This window comes from Saccoglossus kowalevskii, chromosome 7, assembly GCF_978046115.1.
Source record: "Saccoglossus kowalevskii chromosome 7, keSacKowa6.1, whole genome shotgun sequence".
NCBI classification, from domain to species: domain Eukaryota; kingdom Metazoa; phylum Hemichordata; class Enteropneusta; family Harrimaniidae; genus Saccoglossus; species Saccoglossus kowalevskii.
Window position 1 is genome coordinate 2358026 of NC_140647.1, and position 25020 is coordinate 2383045.

The window sequence follows — 25020 nt, forward strand, 5'->3', positions numbered from 1 at the left end:
TATATGATATTACAGCAATTCCAGGCACTGATTTGACGCTGAAGTAGTGCTAGATATTGATAACTTACTACAGTAGGTTACACACTTTGTTTTCAAATTTACAGAAGTTGTAACTAGAAATATAAACATCGGCAGCAAATCAGAGGAATGATTGACAGATATCGCAAACAATGTTTACTATTTTTGTTACAAAGTCAGGTACACCTAGACTTTGAGGCGTGTTTGTCTTTCATTCACTTTTGGTCGGTCATCGTGTAGTTTGCGTCTACAAATCGGCATTCCCCCAAGCTGTTTAAGCACCACGATGGAGAAGCAAGGAGTCAAAAAACCAGTTGAAGTGAGAGTTGTCAAGAACAAGAGTTGTCGATTTGTATTTTCGTGGACTGTCATTTGCTGAGATTAGAGATAGAAATGGTTGTTTCAAAGCAGACAGCTTATAATATTGTCAAGCGGTTTGTTACCACGGAGAGTATCCTGCCAGGAATCTGACAACGTTATAAACTATGTCGAATATTATAAATCATTGCGACAGCACAATTACGAACGGGAAATTCGACAAAAACTACTTGTGTACGGCGGCAACCCTCCCCGACGTGTGATCGTGTGTTGCCAGTGATAAGCTTTTTAAAGCGATTATTTGGTGGCACATAAACCTTTTGGTTCTCATCGTCGAGAACTAATAATCGAATAACACCCATTCTACTTATGTATTCAATTTCATTATTGATATACTGGATGACGTCTTTATAGGACATTTGTTGCAGGCAGTTTTCAGTTATATACATGTACATGTACATAGACGTGATACGAATATTTCCATAGTAGGAATAATGAATGCACTTTGATCAATAATTCTGTCATGATCAGTCGGTCAGCTGGTTCTGTAAAATAACATTCTTTACAGTGCCACCACTGTATGCGCCCTCTCACTGAAATAACATGTGACGCAAATTGAAGTACAAAACTAAGTTGAGAGCCTCGATCGTTTATAGGAGGAGAAATTCAAAACTAATGTACTGCCACTTTTATGGGCGGAGCTTTCTTCTAGGGCGCTTCAAATTGCAGACATGCTGTCTGCATTATTTGTAACAACTTATGTAAATGTAAAAACAAAGTGTGTAACCTATTGCAGTAAGTTATCAACATCTAGCACTACTTCAGCGTCAAATCAGTGCCTGGAATTGCTGTAAGGAAGAAGTCGACTCATAAAAGTCGGTTATAAATAGCATGGCAGTGTTTGTTGGTCTACTATGTAAAATCATGAAGCTAATGTCCCATGGCACCATGAAATAGCATTCTTTTGTGTGTTACAGCGACATATTTTGAGAAAAATTTTCAAAAAATGTTATTTTTAGAACAATTCCATAGAGCAAAATGTTAAAGTAAAATTGCATTTTTTGACATTTTTTAAAACCCAGATTTTTGAAATAATTTAGGATAACAAAAAGTACCCTATCATTAACAATATATTATTTTTTCAGCCTATGTCACCAGTCTACAATTTGAGATATGGCATAATATCTCTACCATAGGATCCTACGGTAAAAGCATTATAATACTGTCAAAATGACCACTATACACTAGTTTTCCAGAAAATTAAGCTGGTGATCCCTAACTTTTTTTAGATCAATATCCTTATACCAGGTAATGCCTGCAAGTACAATTCTTCTGAATAAATTCTGAGTATTGAGATCCATGAGTAGGCTTCTACATGTACCTCAAGGGAAAGATGATGATATTTCATTGCACAAGAGGTAATGTCACTTATAGCAAGTCTCCGAAGTATTGGGGCAGCCAATTTGCAAACTCGCTAGCAAATAGGCTAAATGCTTGGGTTTTGACTAAACGGTTGGCTTTCGAATCTCGCTGGCGCCGTCTTGCGGTCACGCCCACTTCAGACGAAACTATGTAACAGTAGGGGACGATCATCATGCTTTAGGAGCTAATCAGCGACGGTCTTACAGTTGGATGGCGATTTCGCTTTGAAATATACCAGGGAAAGTATTCTATGCTCTTCGGGTCCACACAAAAACGACGAATGAGGTCTATTTTTTCAGCGGTTGGCTTAATGTTACCCCAACGGATCGTTTGAGTGTTATTTTGTTATTTCCTCCCTGATTTGTAGGAAACTGTTTCTCAACTTGTCTATTTAGTTTCAAGCAGTGTTCAAGAAGGTTAACCTCATACATGTATAATAAATATCGGTAAATTAATCGCATTTATAACGTTATCAAGTCAGCTGACTGTGGCCATTTTTTTCGACTTGCTGTAACAAGTTAATGATACCACAGTACAACTTAGTGATGTCGGTGAGCAACATGGTGATGTCAGAGAAAGTTGGTGATATCACTGCATAACTTGTTGATGTAACTGAGCAACATGGTGATGTCAGAGAAAGTTGGTGATATCAATGCATAACTTGTTGATGTAACTGAGCAACATGGTGATGTCAGAGAAAGTTGGTGATATCACTGCATAACTTGTTGATGTAACTGAGCAACATGGTGATGTCAGAGAAAGTTGGTGATATCACTGCATAACTTGTTGATGTAACTGAGCAACATGGTGATGTCAGAGAAAGTTGGTGATATCAATGCATAACTTGTTGATGTAACTGAGCAACATGGTGATGTCAGAGAAAGTTGGTGATATCACTGCATAACTTGTTGATGTAACTGAGCAACATGGTGATGTCAGAGAAAGTTGGTGATATCAATGCATAACTTGTTAATGTAACTGAGCAACATGGTGATGCCAGAGAAAGTTGGTGATATCACTGCATAACTTGTTGATGTAACTGAGCAACATGGTGATGTCAGAGAAAGTTGGTGATATCACTGCATAACTTGATGATGTCACTGAGCAACATAGTGATGTCAGAGAAAGTTGGTGATATCAATGCATAACTTGTTGATGTCACTGAGCAACATGGTGATGTCAGAGAAAGTTGGTGATATCACTGCATAACTTGTTGATGTCACTGAGCAACATGGTGATGTCAGAGAAAGTTGGTGATATCACTGCATAACTTGATGATGTCACTGAGCAACATGGTGATGTCAGAGAAAGTTGGTGATATCACTGCATACAAAAATGTAACTTGTTGATGTCACTGAGCAACATGGTGATGTCAGAGAAAGTTGGTGATATCACTGCATAACTTGTTGATGTAACTGAGCAACATGGTGATGTCAGAGAAAGTTGGTGATATCACTGCATAACTTGTTGATGTCAGTGAGCAACATAGTGATGTCAGAGAAAGTTGGTGATATCACTGCATAACTTGTTGATGTCACTGAGCAACATGGTGATGTCAGACAAAGTTGGTGATATCACTGCATAACTTGTTGATGTAACTGAGCAACATGGTGATGTCAGAGAAAGTTGGTGATATCACTGCATAACTTGTTGATGTCACTGAGCAACATGGTGATGTCAGAGAAAGTTGGTGATATCACTGCATAACTTGTTGATGTCACTGAGCAACATGGTGATGTCAGACAAAGTTGGTGATATCACTGCATAACTTGTTGATGTCACTGAGCAACATGGTGATGTCAGACAAAGTTGGTGATATCACTGCATAACTTGTTGATGTCACTGAGCAACATGGTGATGTCAGACAAAGTTGGTGATATCACTGTATAACTTGTTGATGTCACTGAGCAACATGGTGATGTCAGAGAAAATTGGTGATATCAATGCGTGGCTTAGTGATGTCACTGTGCAACATAGTGATGTCAGACAAAGTTGGTGATATCACTGCATAACTTGTTGATGTAACTGTGCAACATGGTGATGTCAGAGAAAGTTGGTGATATCACTGCATAACTTGTTGATGTCACTGAGCAACAGTGATGTCAGAGAAAGTTGGTGATATCACTGCATAACTTGTTGATGTCACTGAGCAACATGGTGATGTCAGAGAAAGTTGGTGATATCACTGCATAACTTGTTGATGTCACTGAGCAACATGGTGATGTCAGAGAAAGTTGGTGATATCACTGCATAACTTGTTGATGTCACTGAGCAACATGGTGATGTCAGAGAAAGTTGGTGATATCACTGCATAACTTGATGATGTCACTGAGCAACATGGTGATGTCAGAGAAAGTTGGTGATATCACTGCATAACTTGTTGATGTCACTGAGCAACATGGTGATGTCAGAGAAAGTTGGTGATATCACTGCATAACTTGTTGATGTAACTGAGCAACATGGTGATGTCAGAGAAAGTTGGTGATATCACTGCTTAACTTGTTGATGTCACTGAGCAACATGGTGATGTCAGAGAAAGTTGGTGATATCACTGCATAACTTGTTGATGTAACTGAGCAACATGGTGATGTCAGAGAAAGTTGGTGATATCACTGCATAACTTGTTGATGTCACTGAGCAACATAGTGATGTCAGAGAAAGTTGGTGATATCACTGCATAACTTGTTGATGTCACTGAGCAACATAGTGATGTCAGAGAAAGTTGGTGATATCACTGCATAACTTGTTGATGTCACTGAGCAACATGGTGATGTCAGAGAAAGTTGGTGATATCACTGCATAACTTGTTGATGTCACTGAGCAACATGGTGATGTCAGAGAAAGTTGGTGATATCACTGCATAACTTGTTGATGTCACTGAGCAACATGGTGATGTCAGAGAAAGTTGGTGATATCACTGCATAACTTGATGATGTCACTGAGCAACATGGTGATGTCAGAGAAAGTTGGTGATATCACTGCATAACTTGTTGATGTCACTGAGCAACATGGTGATGTCAGAGAAAGTTGGTGATATCACTGCATAACTTGTTGATGTAACTGAGCAACATGGTGATGTCAGAGAAAGTTGGTGATATCACTGCATAACTTGTTGATGTCACTGAGCAACATGGTGATGTCAGAGAAAGTTGGTGATATCACTGCATAACTTGTTGATGTAACTGAGCAACATGGTGATGTCAGAGAAAGTTGGTGATATCACTGCATAACTTGTTGATGTCACTGAGCAACATGGTGATGTCAGACAAAGTTGGTGATATCACTGCATAACTTGTTGATGTCACTGAGCAACATGGTGATGTCAGACAAAGTTGGTGATATCACTGCATAACTTGTTGATGTAACTGAGCAACATGGTGATGTCAGAGAAAGTTGGTGATATCACTGCATAACATGTTGATGTCACTGAGCAACAAGGTGATGTCAGAGAAAGTTGGTGATATCAATGCATGGCTTGGTGATGTAACTGAGCAACATAGTGATGTCAGAGAAATTTGGTGATATCAATGCGTGGCTTGGTGATGTCACTGAGCAACATGGTGATGTCAGAGAAAGTTGGTGATATCACTGCATAACTTGTTGATGTCACTGAGCAACATGGTGATGTCAGAGAAAGTTGGTGATATCACTGCATAACTTGTTGATGTCACTGAGCAACATGATGATGTCAGAGAAAGTTGGTGATGTCACTGCATAACATGTTGATGTCACTGAGCAACATGATGATGTCAGAGAAAGTTGGTGATATCAATGCATGGCTTGGTGATGTAACTGAGCAACATAGTGATGTCAGAGAAAGTTGGTGATATCAATGTGTGGCTTGGTGGTGTCACTGAGCAACATGGTGATGTCAGACAAAGTTGGTGATATCACTGCGTAACTTGTTGATGTCACTGAGCAACATAGTGATGTCAGAGAAAGTTGGTGATATCAATGCATGGCTTAGTGATGTCACTGTGCAACATGGTGATGTCAGAGAAAGTTGGTGATATCACTGCATAACTTGTTGATGTCACTGAGCAACATGGTGATGTCAGAGAAAGTTGGTGATATCAATGCATGGCTTGGTGATGTCACTGAGCAACATGGTGATGTCAGAGAAAGTTGGTGACATCACTACGTAACTTGTTGATGTAACTGAGCAACATGGTGATGTCAGAGAAAGTTGGTGATATCACTGCATAACTTGTTGATGTAACTGAGCAACATGGTGATGTCAGAGAAAGTTGGTGATGTCACTGCATAACTTGGTGATGTAACTGAGCAACATGGTGATGTCAGAGAAAGTTGGTGATATCGCTGCATAACATGTTGATGTCACTGAGCAACATGGTGATGTCAGAGAAAATTGGTGATATCACTGCATAACTTGGTGATGTAACTGAGCAACATAGTGATATCAGAGAAAGTTTGTGATATCAATGCATGGCTTGGTGATGTCACTGAGCAACATGGTGATGTCAGAGAAAGTTGGTGATATCACTGCATAACTTGTTGATGTAACTGAGCAACATGGTGATGTCAGAGAAAGTTGGTGATGTCACTGCATAACTTGGTGATGTAACTGAGCAACATGGTGATGTCAGAGAAAGTTGGTGATATCACTGCATAACATGTTGATGTCACTGAGCAACATGGTGATGTCAGAGAAAATTGGTGATATCAATGCATGGCTAGGTGATGTAACTGAGCAACATAGTGATGTCAGAGAAAGTTTGTGATATCAATGCATGGCTTGGTGATGTCACTGAGCAACATGGTGATGTCATAGAAAGTTGGTAATGTAACTGGATAACTTGGTGATGCAACTGAGCAACATGGTGATGTCAGAAAGTTGGTGATGTCACTGCATAACATGTTGATGTCACTGAGCAACAAGGTGATGTCAGAGAAAGTTGGTGATATCAATGCATGGCTTGGTGATGTAACTGAGCAACATAGTGATGTCAGAGAAATTTGGTGATATCAATGCGTGGCTTGGTGATGTCACTGAGCAACATGGTGATGTCAGAGAAAGTTGGTGACATCACTACGTAACTTGTTGATGTAACTGAGCAACATGGTGATGTCAGAGAAAGTTGGTGATATCACTGCATAACTTGTTGATGTAACTGAGCAACATGGTGATGTCAGAGAAAGTTGGTGATGTCACTGCATAACTTGGTGATGTAACTGAGCAACATGGTGATGTCAGAGAAAGTTGGTGATATCGCTGCATAACATGTTGATGTCACTGAGCAACATGGTGATGTCAGAGAAAATTGGTGATATCAATGCATGGCTTGGTGATGTAACTGAGCAACATAGTGATATCAGAGAAAGTTTGTGATATCAATGCATGGCTTGGTGATGTCACTGAGCAACATGGTGATGTCAGAGAAAGTTGGTAATGTCACTGGATAACTTGGTGATGTAACTGAGCAACATGGTGATGTCAGAAAGTTGGTGATGTCACTGCATAACATGTTGATGTCACTGAGCAACAAGGTGATGTCAGAGAAAGTTGGTGATATCACTGCGTAACTTGTTGATGTAACTGAGCAACATGGTGATGTCAGACAAAGTTGGTGATATCACTGCATAACTTGTTGATGTCACTGAGCAACATGGTGATGTCAGAGAAAGTTGGTGATATCACTGCATAACTTGTTGATACAATGTATCACTGAGCAACATGGTGATGTCAGAGAAAGTTGGTGATATCAATGCATGGCTTGTTGATGTCACTGAGCAACATGGTGATGTCAGAGAAAGTTGGTGATATCAATGCATGGCTTGGTGATGCAACTGAGCAACATAGTGATGTCAGAGAAAGTTGGTGATATCAATGCATGGCTTGTTGATATCACTGAGCAACATGATGATGTCAGAGAAAGTTGGTGATGTCACTGCATAACTTTGTGATGTAACTGAGCAACATGGTGATGTCAGAGAAAGTTGGTGATATCAATGCATGGCTTGGTGATGTAACTGAGCAACATGGTGATGTCAGAGAAAGTTGGTGATGTCACTGCATAACTTGGTGATGTAACTGAGCAACATGGTGACGTCAGAGAAAGTTGGTGATGTCACTGGATAACATGGTGATGTAACTGAGCAACATGGTGATGTCAGAAAGTTGGTGATGTCACTGCATAACATGTTGATGTCACTGAGCAACAAGGTGATGTCAGAGAAAGTTGGTGATATCAATGCGTGGCTTGGTGATGTCACTGAGCAACATGGTGATGTCAGACAAAGTTGGTGATATCACTGCGTAACTTGTTGATGTCACTGAGCAACATGGTGATGTCAGAGAAAGTTGGTGATATCACTGCATAACTTGTTGATGTTACTGAGCAACATGGTGATGTCAGAGAAAGTTCGTGATATCAATGCATGGCTTGGTGATGTCACTGAGCAACATGGTGTTGTCAGAGAAAGTTGGTGATATCAATGTGTGGCTTGGTGATGTCACTGAGCAACATGGTGATGTCAGAGAAAGTTGGTGATATCAATGCATGGCTTGGTGATGTCACTGAGCAACATGGTGATGTCAGAGAAAGTTGGTGATATCACTGCATAACTTGTTGATGTAACTGAGCAACATGGTGATGTCAGAGAAAGTTGGTGATTTCAATGCGTGGCTTGGTGATGTCACTGAGCAACATGGTGATGTCAGAGAAAGTTGGTGATATCAATGCATGGCTCAGTGATGTCACTGAGCAACATGGTGATGTCAGAGAAAGTTGGTGATATCACTGCGTAACTTGTTGATGTAACTGAGCAACATGGTGATGTCAGACAAAGTTGGTGATATCACTGCATAACTTGTTGATGTCACTGAGCAACATGGTGATGTCAGAGAAAGTTGGTGATATCACTGCATAACTTGTTGATATCACTGAGCAACATGGTGATGTCAGAGAAAGTTGGTGATATCAATGCATGGCTTGTTGATGTCACTGAGCAACATGGTGATGTCAGAGAAAGTTGGTGATATCAATGCATGGCTTGGTGATGCAACTGAGCAACATAGTGATGTCAGAGAAAGTTGGTGATATCAATGCATGGCTTGTTGATGTCACTGAGCAACATGGTGATGTCAGAGAAAATTGGTGATATCACTGCATAACTTGTTGATGTCACTGAGCAACATGGTGATGTCAGAGAAAGTTGGTGATATCAAAGCATGGCTTAGTGATGTCACTGTGCAACATGGTGATGTCAGAGAAAGTTGGTGATATCAATGCATGGCTTGTTGATGTCACTGAGCAACATGGTGATGTCAGAGAAAGTTGGTGATATCAATGCATGGCTTGTTGATGTCACTGAGCAACATGGTGATGTCAGAGAAAGTTGGTGATATCAATGCATGGCTTGTTGATGTCACTGAGCAACATGGTGATGTCAGAGAAAATTGGTGATATCACTGCATAACTTGTTGATGTCACTGAGCAACATGGTGATGTCAGAGAAAGTTGCTGATATCAAAGCATGGCTTAGTGATGTCACTGTGCAACATGGTGATGTCAGAGAAAGTTGGAGATATCAATGCATAACTTGTTGATATCACTGAGCAACATGATGATGTCAGAGAAAGTTGGTGATGTCACTGCATAACTTTGTGATGTAACTGAGCAACATGGTGATGTCAGAGAAAGTTGGTGATATCAATGCATGGCTTGGTGATGTAACTGAGCAACATGGCGATGTCAGAGAAAGTTGGTGATGTCACTGCATAACTTGGTGATGTAACTGAGCAACATGGTGACGTCAGAGAAAGTTGGTGATATCAATGCATGGCTTGTTGATGTCACTGAGCAACATGGTGATGTCAGAGAAAGTTGGTGATATCAATGCATGGCTTGGTGATGTCACTGAGCAACATGGTGATGTCAGAAAGTTGGTGATATCACTGCATAACTTGTTGATGTAACTGAGCAACATGGTGATGTCAGAGAAAGTTGGTGATATCAAAGCATGGCTTAGTGATGTCACTGTGCAACATGGTGATGTCAGAGAAAGTTGGTGATATCAATGCATGGCTTGGTGATGTCACTGAGCAACATGGTGATGTCAGAGAAAATTGGTGATATCAATGCATGGCTTGGTGATGTAACTGAGCAACATAGTGATGTCAGAGAAAGTTTGTGATATCAATGCATGGCTTGGTGATGTCACTGAGCAACATGGTGATGTCAGAGAAAGTTGGTAATGTCACTGGATAACATGGTGATGTAACTGAGCAACATGGTGATGTCAGAAAGTTGGTGATGTCACTGCATAACATGTTGATGTCACTGAGCAACAAGGTGATGTCAGAGAAAGTTGGTGATATCAATGCGTGGCTTGGTGATGTCACTGAGCAACATGGTGATGTCAGACAAAGTTGGTGATATCACTGCGTAACTTGTTGATGTCACTGAGCAACATAGTGATGTCAGAGAAAGTTGGTGATATCCATGCATGGCTTAGTGATGTCACTGAGCAACATGGTGATGTCAGAGAAAATTGGTAATATTACTCCATAACTTGTTGATTTCACTGAGCAACATGGTGATGCCAGAGAAAGTTGGTGATATCAATGCATGGCTTAGTGATGTCACTGTGCAACATGGTGATGTCAGAGAAAGTTGGTGATACATGTATCACTGCATAACTTGTTGATGTCACTGAGCAACATGGTGATGTCAGAGAAAGTTGGTGATATCAATGCATGGCTTGGTGATGTAACTGAGCAACATGGTGATGTCAGAGAAAGTTGGTGATGTCACTGCATAACTTGGTGATGTAACTGAGCAACATGGTGATGTCAGAGAAAGTTGGTGATATCAATGCATGGCTTGTTGATGTCACTGAGCAACATGGTGATGTCAGAGAAAATTGGTGATATCACTGCATAACTTGTTGATGTCACTGAGCAACATGGTGATGTCAGAGAAAGTTGGTGATATCAAAGCATGGCTTAGTGATGTCACTGTGCAACATGGTGATGTCAGAGAAAGTTGGAGATATCAATGCATAACTTGTTGATATCACTGAGCAACATGATGATGTCAGAGAAAGTTGGTGATGTCACTGCATAACTTTGTGATGTAACTGAGCAACATGGTGATGTCAGAGAAAGTTGGTGATATCAATGCATGGCTTGGTGATGTAACTGAGCAACATGGTGATGTCAGAGAAAGTTGGTGATGTCACTGCATAACTTGGTGATGTAACTGAGCAACATGGTGACGTCAGAGAAAGTTGGTGATATCAATGCATGGCTTGGTGATGTCACTGAGCAACATGGTGATGTCAGAGAAAGTTGGTGATATCACTGCATAACTTGTTGATGTAACTGAGCAACATGGTGATGTCAGAGAAAGTTGGTGATATCAAAGCATGGCTTAGTGATGTCACTGTGCAACATGGTGATGTCAGAGAAAGTTGGTGATATCAATGCATGGCTTGGTGATGTCACTGAGCAACATGGTGATGTCAGAGAAAATTGGTGATATCAATGCATGGCTTGGTGATGTAACTGAGCAACATAGTGATGTCAGAGAAAGTTTGTGATATCAATGCATGGCTTGGTGATGTCACTGAGCAACATGGTGATGTCAGAGAAAGTTGGTAATGTCACTGGATAACATGGTGATGTAACTGAGCAACATGGTGATGTCAGAAAGTTGGTGATGTCACTGCATAACATGTTGATGTCACTGAGCAACAAGGTGATGTCAGAGAAAGTTGGTGATATCAGTGCGTGGCTTGGTGATGTCACTGAGCAACATGGTGATGTCAGACAAAGTTGGTGATATCACTGCGTAACTTGTTGATGTCACTGAGCAACATAGTGATGTCAGAGAAAGTTGGTGATATCCATGCATGGCTTAGTGATGTCACTGAGCAACATGGTGATGTCAGAGAAAATTGGTAATATTACTCCATAACTTGTTGATTTCACTGAGCAACATGGTGATGTCAGAGAAAGTTGATGATACATGTATCACTGCATAACTTGTTGATGTCACTGAGCAACATGGTGATGTCAGAGAAAGTTGGTGATATCAATGCATGGCTTGGTGATGTAACTGAGCAACATGGTGATGTCAGAGAAAGTTGGTGATGTCACTGCATAACTTGGTGATGTAACTGAGCAACATGGTGATGTCAGAGAAAGTTGGTGATATCAATGCATGGCTTGTTGATGTCACTGAGCAACATGGTGATGTCAGAGAAAGTTGGTGATATCAATGCATGGCTTCGTGATGTCACTGAGCAACATGGTGATGTCAGAGAAAGTTGGTGATATCACTGCATAACTTGTTGATGTAACTGAGCAACATGGTGATGTCAGAGAAAGTTGGTGATGTCACTGCATAACTTGGTGATGTAACTGAGCAACATGGTGATGTCAGAGAAAGTTGGTGATATCACTGCATAACATGTTGATGTCACTGAGCAACATGGTGATGTCAGAGAAAATTGGTGATATCAATGCATGGCTTGGTGATGTAACTGAGCAACATAGTGATGTCAGAGAAAGTTTGTGATATCAATGCATGGCTTGGTGATGTCACTGAGCAACATGGTGATGTCAGAGAAAGTTGGTAATGTAACTGGATAACTTGGTGATGCAACTGAGCAACATGGTGATGTCAGAAAGTTGGTGATGTCACTGCATAACATGTTGATGTCACTGAGCAACAAGGTGATGTCAGAGAAAGTTGGTGATATCAATGCATGGCTTGGTGATGTAACTGAGCAACATAGTGATGTCAGAGAAATTTGGTGATATCAATGCGTGGCTTGGTGATGTCACTGAGCAACATGGTGATGTCAGAGAAAGTTGGTGATATCACTACGTAACTTGTTGATGTAACTGAGCAACATGGTGATGTCAGAGAAAGTTGGTGATATCACTGCATAACTTGTTGATGTCACTGAGCAACATGGTGATGTCAGAGAAAGTTGGTGATATCACTGCATAACTTGTTGATGTAACTGAGCAACATGGTGATGTCAGAGAAAGTTGGTAATGTAACTGGATAACTTGGTGATGCAACTGAGCAACATGGTGATGTCAGAAAGTTGGTGATGTCACTGCATAACATGTTGATGTCACTGAGCAACAAGGTGATGTCAGAGAAAGTTGGTGATATCAATGCATGGCTTGGTGATGTAACTGAGCAACATAGTGATGTCAGAGAAATTTGGTGATATCAATGCGTGGCTTGGTGATGTCACTGAGCAACATGGTGATGTCAGAGAAAGTTGGTGATATCACTACGTAACTTGTTGATGTAACTGAGCAACATGGTGATGTCAGAGAAAGTTGGTGATATCACTGCATAACTTGTTGATGTCACTGAGCAACATGGTGATGTCAGAGAAAGTTGGTGATATCACTGCATAACTTGTTGATGTCACTGAGCAACATGATGATGTCAGAGAAAGTTGGTGATGTCACTGCATAACATGTTGATGTCACTGAGCAACATGATGATGTCAGAGAAAGTTGGTGATATCAATGCATGGCTTGGTGATGTAACTGAGCAACATAGTGATGTCAGAGAAAGTTGGTGATATCAATGTGTGGCTTGGTGGTGTCACTGAGCAACATGGTGATGTCAGACAAAGTTGGTGATATCCCTGCGTAACTTGTTGATGTCACTGAGCAACATAGTGATGTCAGAGAAAGTTGGTGATATCAATGCATGGCTTAGTGATGTCACTGTGCAACATGGTGATGTCAGAGAAAGTTGTTGATATCACTGCATAACTTGTTGATGTCACTGAGCAACATGGTGATGTCAGAGAAAGTTGGTGATATCAATGCATGGCTTGGTGATGTCACTGAGCAACATGGTGATGTCAGAGAAAGTTGGTGACATCACTACGTAACTTGTTGATGTAACTGAGCAACATGGTGATGTCAGAGAAAGTTGGTGATATCACTGCATAACTTGTTGATGTAACTGAGCAACATGGTGATGTCAGAGAAAGTTGGTGATGTCACTGCATAACTTGGTGATGTAACTGAGCAACATGGTGATGTCAGAGAAAGTTGGTGATATCGCTGCATAACATGTTGATGTCACTGAGCAACATGGTGATGTCAGAGAAAATTGGTGATATCAATGCATGGCTTGGTGATGTAACTGAGCAACATAGTGATATCAGAGAAAGTTTGTGATATCAATGCATGGCTTGGTGATGTCACTGAGCAACATGGTGATGTCAGAGAAAGTTGGTAATGTCACTGGATAACTTGGTGATGTAACTGAGCAACATGGTGATGTCAGAAGTTTGGTGATGTCACTGCATAACATGTTGATGTCACTGAGCAACAAGGTGATGTCAGAGAAAGTTGGTGATATCAATGCATGGCTTGGTGATGTAACTGAGCAACATAGTGATGTCAGAGAAAGTTGGTGATATCAATGCGTGGCTTGGTGATGTCACTGAGCAACATGGTGATGTCAGAGAAAGTTGGTGATATCACTACGTAACTTGATGATGTCACTGAGCAACATGGTGATGTCAGAGAAAGTTGGTGATATCACTGCATAACTTGTTGATGTCACTGAGCAACATGGTGGTGTCAGAGAAAGTTGGTGATATCACTGCATAACTTGTTGATGTCACTGAGCAACATGATGATGTCAGAAAGTTGGTGATGTCACTGCATAACATGTTGATGTCATTGAGCAACATGGTGATGTCAGAGAAAGTTGGTGATATCAATGCATGGCTTGGTGATGTAACTGAGCAACATAGTGATGTCAGAGAAAGTTGGTGCTATCAATGCGTGGCTTGGTGATGTCACTGAGCAACATGGTGATGTCAGACAAAGTTGGTGATATCACTGCGTAACTTGTTGATGTCACTGAGCAACATAGTGATGTCAGAGAAAGTTGGTGATATCAATGCATGGCTTAGAGATGTCACTGAGCAACATGGTGATGTCAGAGAAAATTGGTAATATCACTCCATAACTTGTTGATGTCACTGAGCAACATGGTGATGTCAGAGAAAGTTGGTGATATCAATGCATGGCTTAGTGATGTCACTGTGCAACATGGTGATGTCAGAGAAAGTTGGTGATATCACTGCATAACTTGTTGATGTCACTGAGCAACATGGTGATGTCAGAGAAAGTTGGTGATATCAATGCATGGCTTGGTGATGTCACTGAGCAACATGGTGATGTCAGAGAAAGTTGGTGATATCATCGCGTGGCTTGGTGATGTCACTGAGCAACATGGTGATGTCAGAGAAAGTTGGTGATATCAATGCATGGCTTGTTGATGTCACTGAGCAACATGGTGATGTCAGAAAGTTGGTGATATCAATGCGTGGCTTGGTGATGTCACTGAGCAACATGGTGATGTCAGAGAAAGTTGGTGATATCAATGAATGGCTTGTTGATGTCACTGAGCAACATGGTGATGTCAGAGAAAGTTGGTGATATCACTGCATAACTTGTTGATGTCACTGAGCAACATGGTGATGTCAGAGAAAGTTGGTGATATCACTGCATAACTTGTTGATGTCACTGAGCAACATGGTGATGTCATAGAAAGTTGGTGATATCAATGCATGGCTTGGTGATGTCACTGAGCAACATTGTGATGTCAGAGAAAATTGGTGATATCAATGCATGGCTTGGTGATGTCACTGAGCAACATGGTGATGTCAGAGAAAGTTGGTGATATCACTGCATAACTTGTTGATGTCACTGAGCAACATAGTGATGTCAGAGAAAGTTGGTGATATCAATGCATGGCTTGGTGATGTCACTGAGCAACATGGTGATGTCAGAGAAAATTGGTGATATCAATGCATGGCTTGGTGATGTCACTGAGCAACATGGTGATGTCAGAGAAAGTGGTGATATCAATGCATGGCTTGGTGATGTAACTGAGCAACATGGTGATGTCAGAGAAAGTGGTGATATCAATGCATGGCTTGGTGATGTAACTGATTCACACAAATAAATAGAGAAAACATGCTTTATTATTGCAGCTACATGTGAAAAACTTTAATAGTACACATACATGTACAATGTATTCTGGTGTTTAATTTGGGTATTGAAGTAAAGAAATCTGAGATTAAAGTATGAAAATTAAGCTGGCTCTACATGTACATGTAAACACAACATGTATTGTAAACTAGTGACTAGTGAAATTATAGGACATCTGTGAATTAACAAAACAGATACATGTATACTTTAATAGTTAATTCATCCATTCATTCAGGGTTAATAATTAAATTAGCACTAATAACATAATTGCAAATGACAGGAATATGCAGGCTGTTCAATCAATCAAGTTAACGTAGGTTTATGAGGTGGTAACTCCCAAGTTTACCAGAGTGCATAAGCAGTAAGACTGGAGCAGCAAGGGTAGTAATCCAGTTTATGATGTCCTTATCATACATGAGACTTGTCTTAATGGTCATTCATATACATGTATTTCAGTTATTCTTTTAATTGTTTCTACACAAACATTCGCAATTCAGATTGATATACGAGTACTCTTTTTGCACAACATAATACCAATATCTGACAATACAACCACCCTCTTTTTTGGTTATTGGAAAGGAAAAGTGTAGAATATATTTTTTTCCATTACTGATAAAGATTAATAGATTTAAATGTGATGTTAATTTTTGTCAGCCATAATTTCATGTCTTTATCAATATAACTACATGTGATATACATAAACATTGAACACACCTTGGGCATACATGTATGTATACTTCACAATTTTCACAAATAAAAACATTTTATAATTCACTGGGATATAAAAGCAAATTATTGCACATTTTTCCAATGGTGTAATTTGCATATGAAATAAATTATTTTCATGGCACATATTTTTATATACAGGTGTCAAAATTAAAAAAAATACCCGATTGTCTATTTTGTTTTCCGCATGAAAATGCAGTTTACTAACAATTTTCATTGATTTTTATTCTTAACAACTATTACAAATTACTGGTCAACTAGAATATCTACAGGTAAGCAGCAAAGTTTCAAACTGATCTTTTTTTAACAAAATAATAATACTGGATGGTAATATAACTGTATAATTTTCTATCAGAATTTAATATCAGCAATACAAAATACTATGGAATACTAAATAATTACATGTACATATAGACTATCTTTACTTTTTTTTTTTAATAACATATGTGAAATGAATATGGTTGTCTGAAATACATGTATAGTACATGTTCACTGTCACACCATTTAAAAACCTGTATGGGAAATAATTTTAAGTTTTAATTCATTTTATATTTTGTGTAATTTTTTAATTTACAATTTCTACTATTTTGTTTATGGTTTTATGTATGTAGTTAGAATCATTTACATAAGGTCAAACAATTATATGTTTAAAACAACTTTAATCAGATTGATGGGTATAGCGTTCATATGCATGTACCTCTTTGAATGTAGATTATACAGTCCCATTTTTCTATACTATGTAAAATGCCTGAACCTATCAGAAAACTCCATTTTAAACAATCTATATATAATTGATTAAAAAATAATAATTATCCTATTTGCAGTCTAGTAGTATTGTATCCGACCAAGGCCGTATCGATCCAGTAAGAGCGTCGACAATAACGGGTTTGCAATGAAAACATAATACTATGACTTTGTTACATTTTGGTGATTGTATTTTTTGTTGACAATTCATAGACACTGATTGTCCATCCCAATAAAGTATCGCCCATGAATAAAACATAACCCGTAAGTGCATTTAAGCTGGTGTGCGGATCATGAGAACATCCCAGGAAATGTTTTCACAGTCAATAACAGTTCTGATTATAGTCAATTGACAAAATTCGTCAGAGTTGCCTACCTGGACGGGCAGCCTTTTTCGCTTCTCTCACTCTCTTACGAGTTCGACGATCCATCCTGTGGATTCACAGCAAACCTCTGGTCGTCTTAGATTGTAACCAAATTGGATTAATTAGTTTTGTTGTTGTTAAATCTCGTACCTAGTCGACTTAATTACGAAAAGAAGGAAACGTGACAAATTCACACTTTGAGAAAGAAATAAAATCTCGGTCTGTTTGTTGTAATTTCACAACTCCTTTGTTGTTTTGATATTGTGAACACAAGAGGGCGCTTTATTATTTCCCTGTTGTAGTTTACGGGATATGGTTGTATTTTTTCCATAATTGACTTAGTGTAGTTTGTCAATAAAACATTCTATTTCAGACTCTTTATTGAGTCATACCTTCAATATATTATTGATAACTAAATACAGAGCTTTGATACTGCACTGCACTATGATCTGAAGACTGGAAATCCTAACAAATTGTGAAATCAACGCATCGTTCACATTTCAACATTATACGTCTCACCTTAAGGTAGCGAGAAGGGAAATTTTCACTTTTTTCTTGATTTTTCAAAAAAGTAATAAAAAATCCTATATCGTCCGTGGAAACATTAATAACCATTCCTTATAATAGCGAAATTTATTTTCTTCAAAATTGCACAATTCAGTATTCCGACAGCTCTTGCTGACTTTTATTTGACTACAAATATATATACATATTTTAGAAATTATATATCAATGAACGATATATAATATTCTTGGTAATAAAGCTATGATTACTTGGTTCGTGTATACGTGTTGGTGAATAACTTATAACTGAGCCAGGCTGTTGAGAATTCATACTTCGTTACGGTGATTTATTTTCGCGGGATTATAATTATGATGATTAAACACCCCGTAACAAGTATTGAACGCAACACAGCTGGTGTGAAAAACGAAATTGAATAAACACAAATAATTTAGCTGTCTTGTAAATTTGTGTTGTGTTTATGTAAAAAGTACTTAATGCATTATAATTAATTGAATATACAATACTCATTGTTACATTAGGCTAACAATATATGACGTACGCACAATAAAATGTCGTCGACGCCCACATCTTCTCAGCTCCTTCAATCAGCTTCAAACAATCGAGGTAGAGCTCAACGATATTGAGAAGGGAGAGGTGACAGTGCTAACTATAGCGTCATCTACGACAAAAACTAAAAACACAATACGTTGTATTATGGCTTTGCAACACAACTGTCCGCCCGCTAAAAATGAAAATAGTTTCTGAGACGTCAACACAACCTATTGAGTATAAGCAGCATCGTTCACATAAAAATACGTTTATTCACCAAATAATAATTTAATACATTGTATTTATAACATTACGGAAATTATAAAAAAAAAAAAGTAAATAACGACACTGTCAAGAATAATGATGAAAAATAAAGTTTAAAAGTATCTAGATTGGATCACTTCATTGCAAGAGGGCGAGACTTATTGGACTGGTATATTTACTTATGTTATTTTCAGACTTTTTAATATACTTTTTTGTTCAGGAAATAGAGGTAATATGGTAACTTCGACGGAAGTTTCACTGTATTGTGATACTTTGCGCTGTTTTCGTGATAACCCTCAATTCAAATTTAATATTAATATGACCACAAACACTTTATTATGATTAATGCTATTATCATCACGCATTACCCCATGCCTCTATCCAATGATGATTGTAACAATAACGTGATTATAAATATAACCACGTTTTCGAACAGTCGATCCCGCATAGGATGGGGAATACTATAGTATTAAGATTGTTTTGGACTACTAAACTAGGGGCATCCTTGAAGACGACTCTATAACTATTTTAACAAGAGCGACAACATGCAAACTACGCAACCCGACGACGCACTGCACATACCCCTTATATTTCAATAAATCAATATACGACACTTCAAGTTACAAAGGCCCTCCCATAGTCACTTAACCGTCAGTTATAATTTCACCAACACGCTCAGACTTACTGAGTTAAACCGAAGAATTTATTATTCGCCAGAGAAATCCGATCATTAGGTAAGTGATATATCAAATTATTAATCCATATGACACACTGACTCGCGACGTGTAAGAAGTTAAGTCAGATCCTTAGTAAGGCCATTGTGTGTGGTATTTAGATTTAAGCCAGTGACACACCAGAACGAGCGACACACCCGACCCCGGTCTAAGTTTAAGTTTGTATAATTCAAACTTTATCGACTCAAAGTCCACCATCATTTTATTTTATATTTTTAGTATTTGTTTTATACTGAATACTCGTGAACAAATAGTGTAGCTGCAACACAGGTTACTAAACGTGATTCGAGATTACAACACAGTCAAGTATATGATATATTAATAAGTTTATACTGTTGTCTTAAATTACTTTGTGTGGTAACTATTTACAAATATGACGTTGACGCCAATTCTTGACAACGCAAAATAATAGCGATTGCGCCTGCCTTGTGTTGTCATACAACAAGGGGGGTATTTATTTTGTGAGGAACTAACTGGTGGGCCAGGCTGTGGCTGTTGGTAATTGTGAATTGTAGATCTGTTGTATTGTGGGCCACAATCTCACACACTCACTCACTCAATCAAAAGACACCTGGTTATGAAAATCATATAAACGCCCGTACTCAAATGGCTGGACTACAGAGAAGTGACACATACATCTCAGTGTGAAACAGGTGTGAATTGTCCATTTCAGGTCACTGTCGTTGATTGGGTAAAACCCAAATGATACTTTCTGCAACTCGTATAGTAAATCATGTTTAAAATTTACATCTTTCATCTGAATTACATGGAAATATTAGGGCCACCCTTATTTCGTAAAAATTTCGACAATCTTTTATTTCTCACAACTGTCACTGAGGTCAATGCCAGGACATATGGCGTTGGGGTGGGGCGTTGTGTGTGTGTGTGTGTGTGTGTGTGTGGAAGAGGGGGTATTTCTTGATATCGACCTCAGGCAGTATAATACTTTGCATAAGAAAATAAATGCAATGATAATAACATGACAGCGCAGCCGCCTATATTGATTAACTAGCAGCGAAGATCCTGACAGCTTACCAGATGCAATAACAAACTATTTTTTCTTGAGGACAGGGACACATTGTCAAAGTTTAGGCACGGTTACGGATTTTCTATTATTTTTAGGGTAGGGAAATATTTTTTTTTTAAAAAGAGAATTTTCTTTTAGCAATAACTTGAAGACATGTAAGATTTTGAAATTAATTAAGAGTATTGGCTTTGATGGAAGATATGTATTCACACAATGAATGAATTTTCCTTAGAAATAAACTAGGAGAAAATATTCACAGTATTCAGGGTTGGAAAATACGTTGGAAAGGGGTTCCTAAAGAGAATAAAAAAATAAAATAAATGACTTTAATTCAACGAACAATTGGATCATTTGTGCCACGTAAGTTATTAATATCGTATCTAGCATTTGAACGCAGTGAAAAACACAGTTACCAACGAAACAACTCATCCTACACACGACTAAAAATAACATTTATTTAGAGGTCTGCCGCTTGGACTAAAAAAATCTATTCTATTTTTAGACCGGAATATTTGGGATATTGGGTAGAAATACGAATCTTTCGTGAAATAGTTTATCGTGAATGAAATAGGAAAAGTGAAGTTAAATCACTTACTCTATAAACCCCTCCCATTATTCCAATAAATCAATATATTACACTTCAAGTTACCATAGAACTAAAAGTTACAACACTGGTACACATTCACTTCACAACGAATCTTTCTTCCTACCAGGACGCATCAACACAGACGTGCAGAGACGTTCATATTCGATCAAGAAAGTCGAAGTGATAGGTAAGTTATGCGAAATATATCTTTATCAGAAGACTAAAATGTGAAATTTCAATCATTGTATACATATATTACGTAGTTATAATATAATAATCATGGTATGTGACATTTACATTGAACTAAACGGAACCAGACAAGTGCTCTACATGACCAAATTCAACCACATTCAACTTAAACGCCTATTTGTTTTTGAATAATAGGTATGCAAAAACGTTTGTACGCACTACAGGTCTATTAATAGCATTTTGCAATTATATAACGAGATAAACTACTAGATATATTATTGTATTTATTTATATAGATATGAGTACGTGTGTATAAACACGTAATCGTGATATTGTAACATAGTCAGACCAGTCACCCAACCAACCGCTACCACAACAGTGCATGCATGACGCATCATATTTGGCTAATTGTGATACTATTAAATAAAATACAGACACGGAAACATGTAAATACATTTTCTGACAATCTATCCGCACAGTAATCTAATTAATTTTTCTCAAAAATACTAATATGTGATAACTTGACTTATAGCTAAATGAGCTTGGAGACGGATACTCAATACATTCGCATTTTACATGGGGGGATTTCAACTGCTTTCGCCGAGATATCAATGCAAGTCTAGAAATAAATATGAAAATACAACCCGGCAACGCCGACCTACCACAGTCAGTATTTAGTTGTTACTAATTTTGCAGTTTCTTTAGTGAAATCCCTATTCAATAACCGTTGTGTAGCGATGTAAACTCGATGTAAAAATACTTAATTTTTTAACTAAACTAACTTAGGCCATGAATTCGAAAAAAGCTGCCCTCCCCGTATTTTCGCAAAAGAATATACATTTTGTGTTGAATGTCTTCTAGAAGTCAACATCTTGCTCTTCTTTATATATTCCACTACGTCGGCGACACTGAAGATGATTCTACCACGCTAGAATTCTAGCTTGACGTGTCACGCAGTTGTCCTGAAACGTTTCACAATATCGCGTTCAACCAAATTTGCAATATTAGTGAATTTTGGAATTTTAATAACAGATTTTCCACGCGTAAGGGCGAACATTGTGGTGGTGGTGGGGGGTACCATACGCCTATGTGTTCATGACACTATCGTTGTGGGTTTAAAGAACATCTTCTTAAGTACAGTTACGTATATTATCCAGTTAAATATAATTTGAGAATAATCACGATATATTTTCTCTGTACTTGTCACACAGGGTCAACATTTTTATAGGAATTATAATGTGTAAAAGAAAATCTTTGCATTTCAACCTTGATTTTGAATCTGTTCACTTAAAATCAATGACATCGTGTAAATTGTGATAATTAAAATAAACTCGGCACGGGATCAATGGAAAAAGATATGTTAATGAAAGCACGTTAGTAAAATAAAATGTCAGTTATTTTATATTACGCAGGTTGTTTTTGTATTTCAAGTTATTCAAACAAACAACAACATAAATCATATGTCCACTCTTTCCGCCAAACAAACGAATGCGCGTGTAATAGACTTTTTTGTGAATCTCCAACAATATGGTACTTGTTCCGACCGGTTTAGGGCTTTCCTCATTCAAGAAGTCTTAGAGTTTCGGCTTTGGTGTCGTTGCTGAGAAACACAGTTGAAATAAACAAAACATTTCCTGCTTAAAGAAAAAGATGTTAGTCTAGCTTTAAAAGGTGTACTGTACTTGAACGCAGTGTAGTCGGCAGATTTGTTTTCTGTTTGAATAATGCGAAATCATTTTACAATGACCGTGCGACAAAGTAATAATGTTGCTCATAGAAAATACGTAATACAAGTTTCAGAATTAATTAAAGAAAAAAACACGATTCAAAGCCACACTCAAGAAACACGTACACCCAGAGACATTACAGAGTATTATGGTAAATACTCATTGCCGCCTTAAACAAACGTAAGATCTTTAAATATTTAGATTGCCAGGTGGTCTTCGTGGCAACCAAGGAGCTTGATGAATTGCTATAAAAGTGCTCAAACAGGCGTTTTTTTTTTTTTTTTTTTTTTTTTTTTTACATTTTATCCCCAAATCGTTCCACCGACGTCGTGACGTAGCAGCGAAACCATTCAATTTTTCAACATGTTCAACGTTTAACGCTCGACAATATTTTACAAAACACAGCTCTCGTTTGCTGAATATTTTTAATGGTATTTATATGATGATTAATTAATCCATATTTATTTTGACGACGTAATGCCCAAAATAATAGCACGTGACAAGTGAATACACAAAGACACACTGCAACACCGATAGCAACACATAACACACACAATTAGATATATATGTGCTACAGCACAGATACATGAATAATTTCATGTATTGTTCCACAACATTTTGATTTTTCCAATTTGTTCCACTCTCCAGCGATAAAGCGCTTCTATGACGCCACGATGACGTAGATATATCTGTGTTTAACTTAACTGTTTTGTCGTTTAGAAATAGCAAATCTCTGACCAGAACTATATTCAGATCGACAAGCGACACACGCTGTGAACGTCTTTTATTCCACGCCACAGTATATATGAAAATTAATTATTAATAGAATAACTTTGATATGATTGATGTATTACGGTTCTATTGAAACTCATCTGGGTCTGCCCGGGGTCGTCAAGATCGATACTTTATATATTAACATTTATATATTCAAAACTTTCATCTACGGATCTTTCTAAAATGTCTCAATATACTGTGTTCTATATTTCAGAAAATCCAGGATGGCTTTTGCATCTAAACGAGTATTTTGTGCCAGTATAAGCATTCTCGCCGGAGCCATAGCTTTAACAGCGGCTGCTATGGCTTTTGGAATTTTTGAATGTGACCTGTATGCATGGTCTAAGCTGGGAACTGTATATTACGCGCCGTACTGGACGGCCGGCTGGGTGAGTATCACTAATTGCGAATTGTCATCAAATTACGCCATTTTGATATAATATACTGATATAATCCTTTATCTTCTCCAGACACTAGTAAATTGAACACAACTTGATAGACCAATATATAACGTAGGAGTCGCCCAAAAACTTTGTCTCGAGGCCATTTGCCTCAGTATATGGCAGGTTGATATTTGAAGTATCCTGAAAGCTTACCAAAATTGTAGGTGCAAAGTTAGGTACTTGATACAGTAACCGATAAGCTTTTTCTCACTTAAAGAAGTTCGCCCTTTCTACTAGGTGCTTGACTATCTGGATGCAATTTTATTTTCACTTCCATTAACCATGTTCCTTTTCCGTTTAGGGATTACTGACGGGCATGGTTGGAGCCGTTGCGTCCCGCAAGCCACCGGTCAATTCAGCGGTAATTTATTGTTTTTGTTATTGTTGTTTTACCTTCCTGTCTGAATTTGTTAATCAATATAACATTGAAGGTTTCCATGTTGTTAATTCTGTGGCACAGAATCTTACTCCATGGGTTCTATGTCTTGAATGAATTGTCTGTTTGAATTGACAAGCATTTTGGGTACGCTTGTGAATTTCATGATGTTGCTCCCTATTCATTTTTGCTTTTCGTTGAAATTTCAATTATTCATATGCCATTAAGATACACTTT

The 25020-nt window shown here is 38.2% G+C and overlaps 1 protein-coding gene across 1 annotated transcript in view; it reads right to left on the bottom strand.

Annotated features, from left to right (window-relative positions):
- LOC100370709 (bifunctional arginine demethylase and lysyl-hydroxylase JMJD6-like) overlaps positions 1-17836 on the bottom strand; it is a 28127-nt gene extending 10291 nt beyond the window's left edge. Inside the window, exon 1 of the mRNA XM_002734870.4 lies at positions 17622-17836. Coding sequence (XP_002734916.1) covers positions 17622-17676 — 55 coding nt within the window. The 5' untranslated portion in view covers positions 17677-17836. The remainder of the gene's footprint in view (positions 1-17621) is intronic.
- Positions 17837-25020: the final 7184 nt, after the last annotated feature.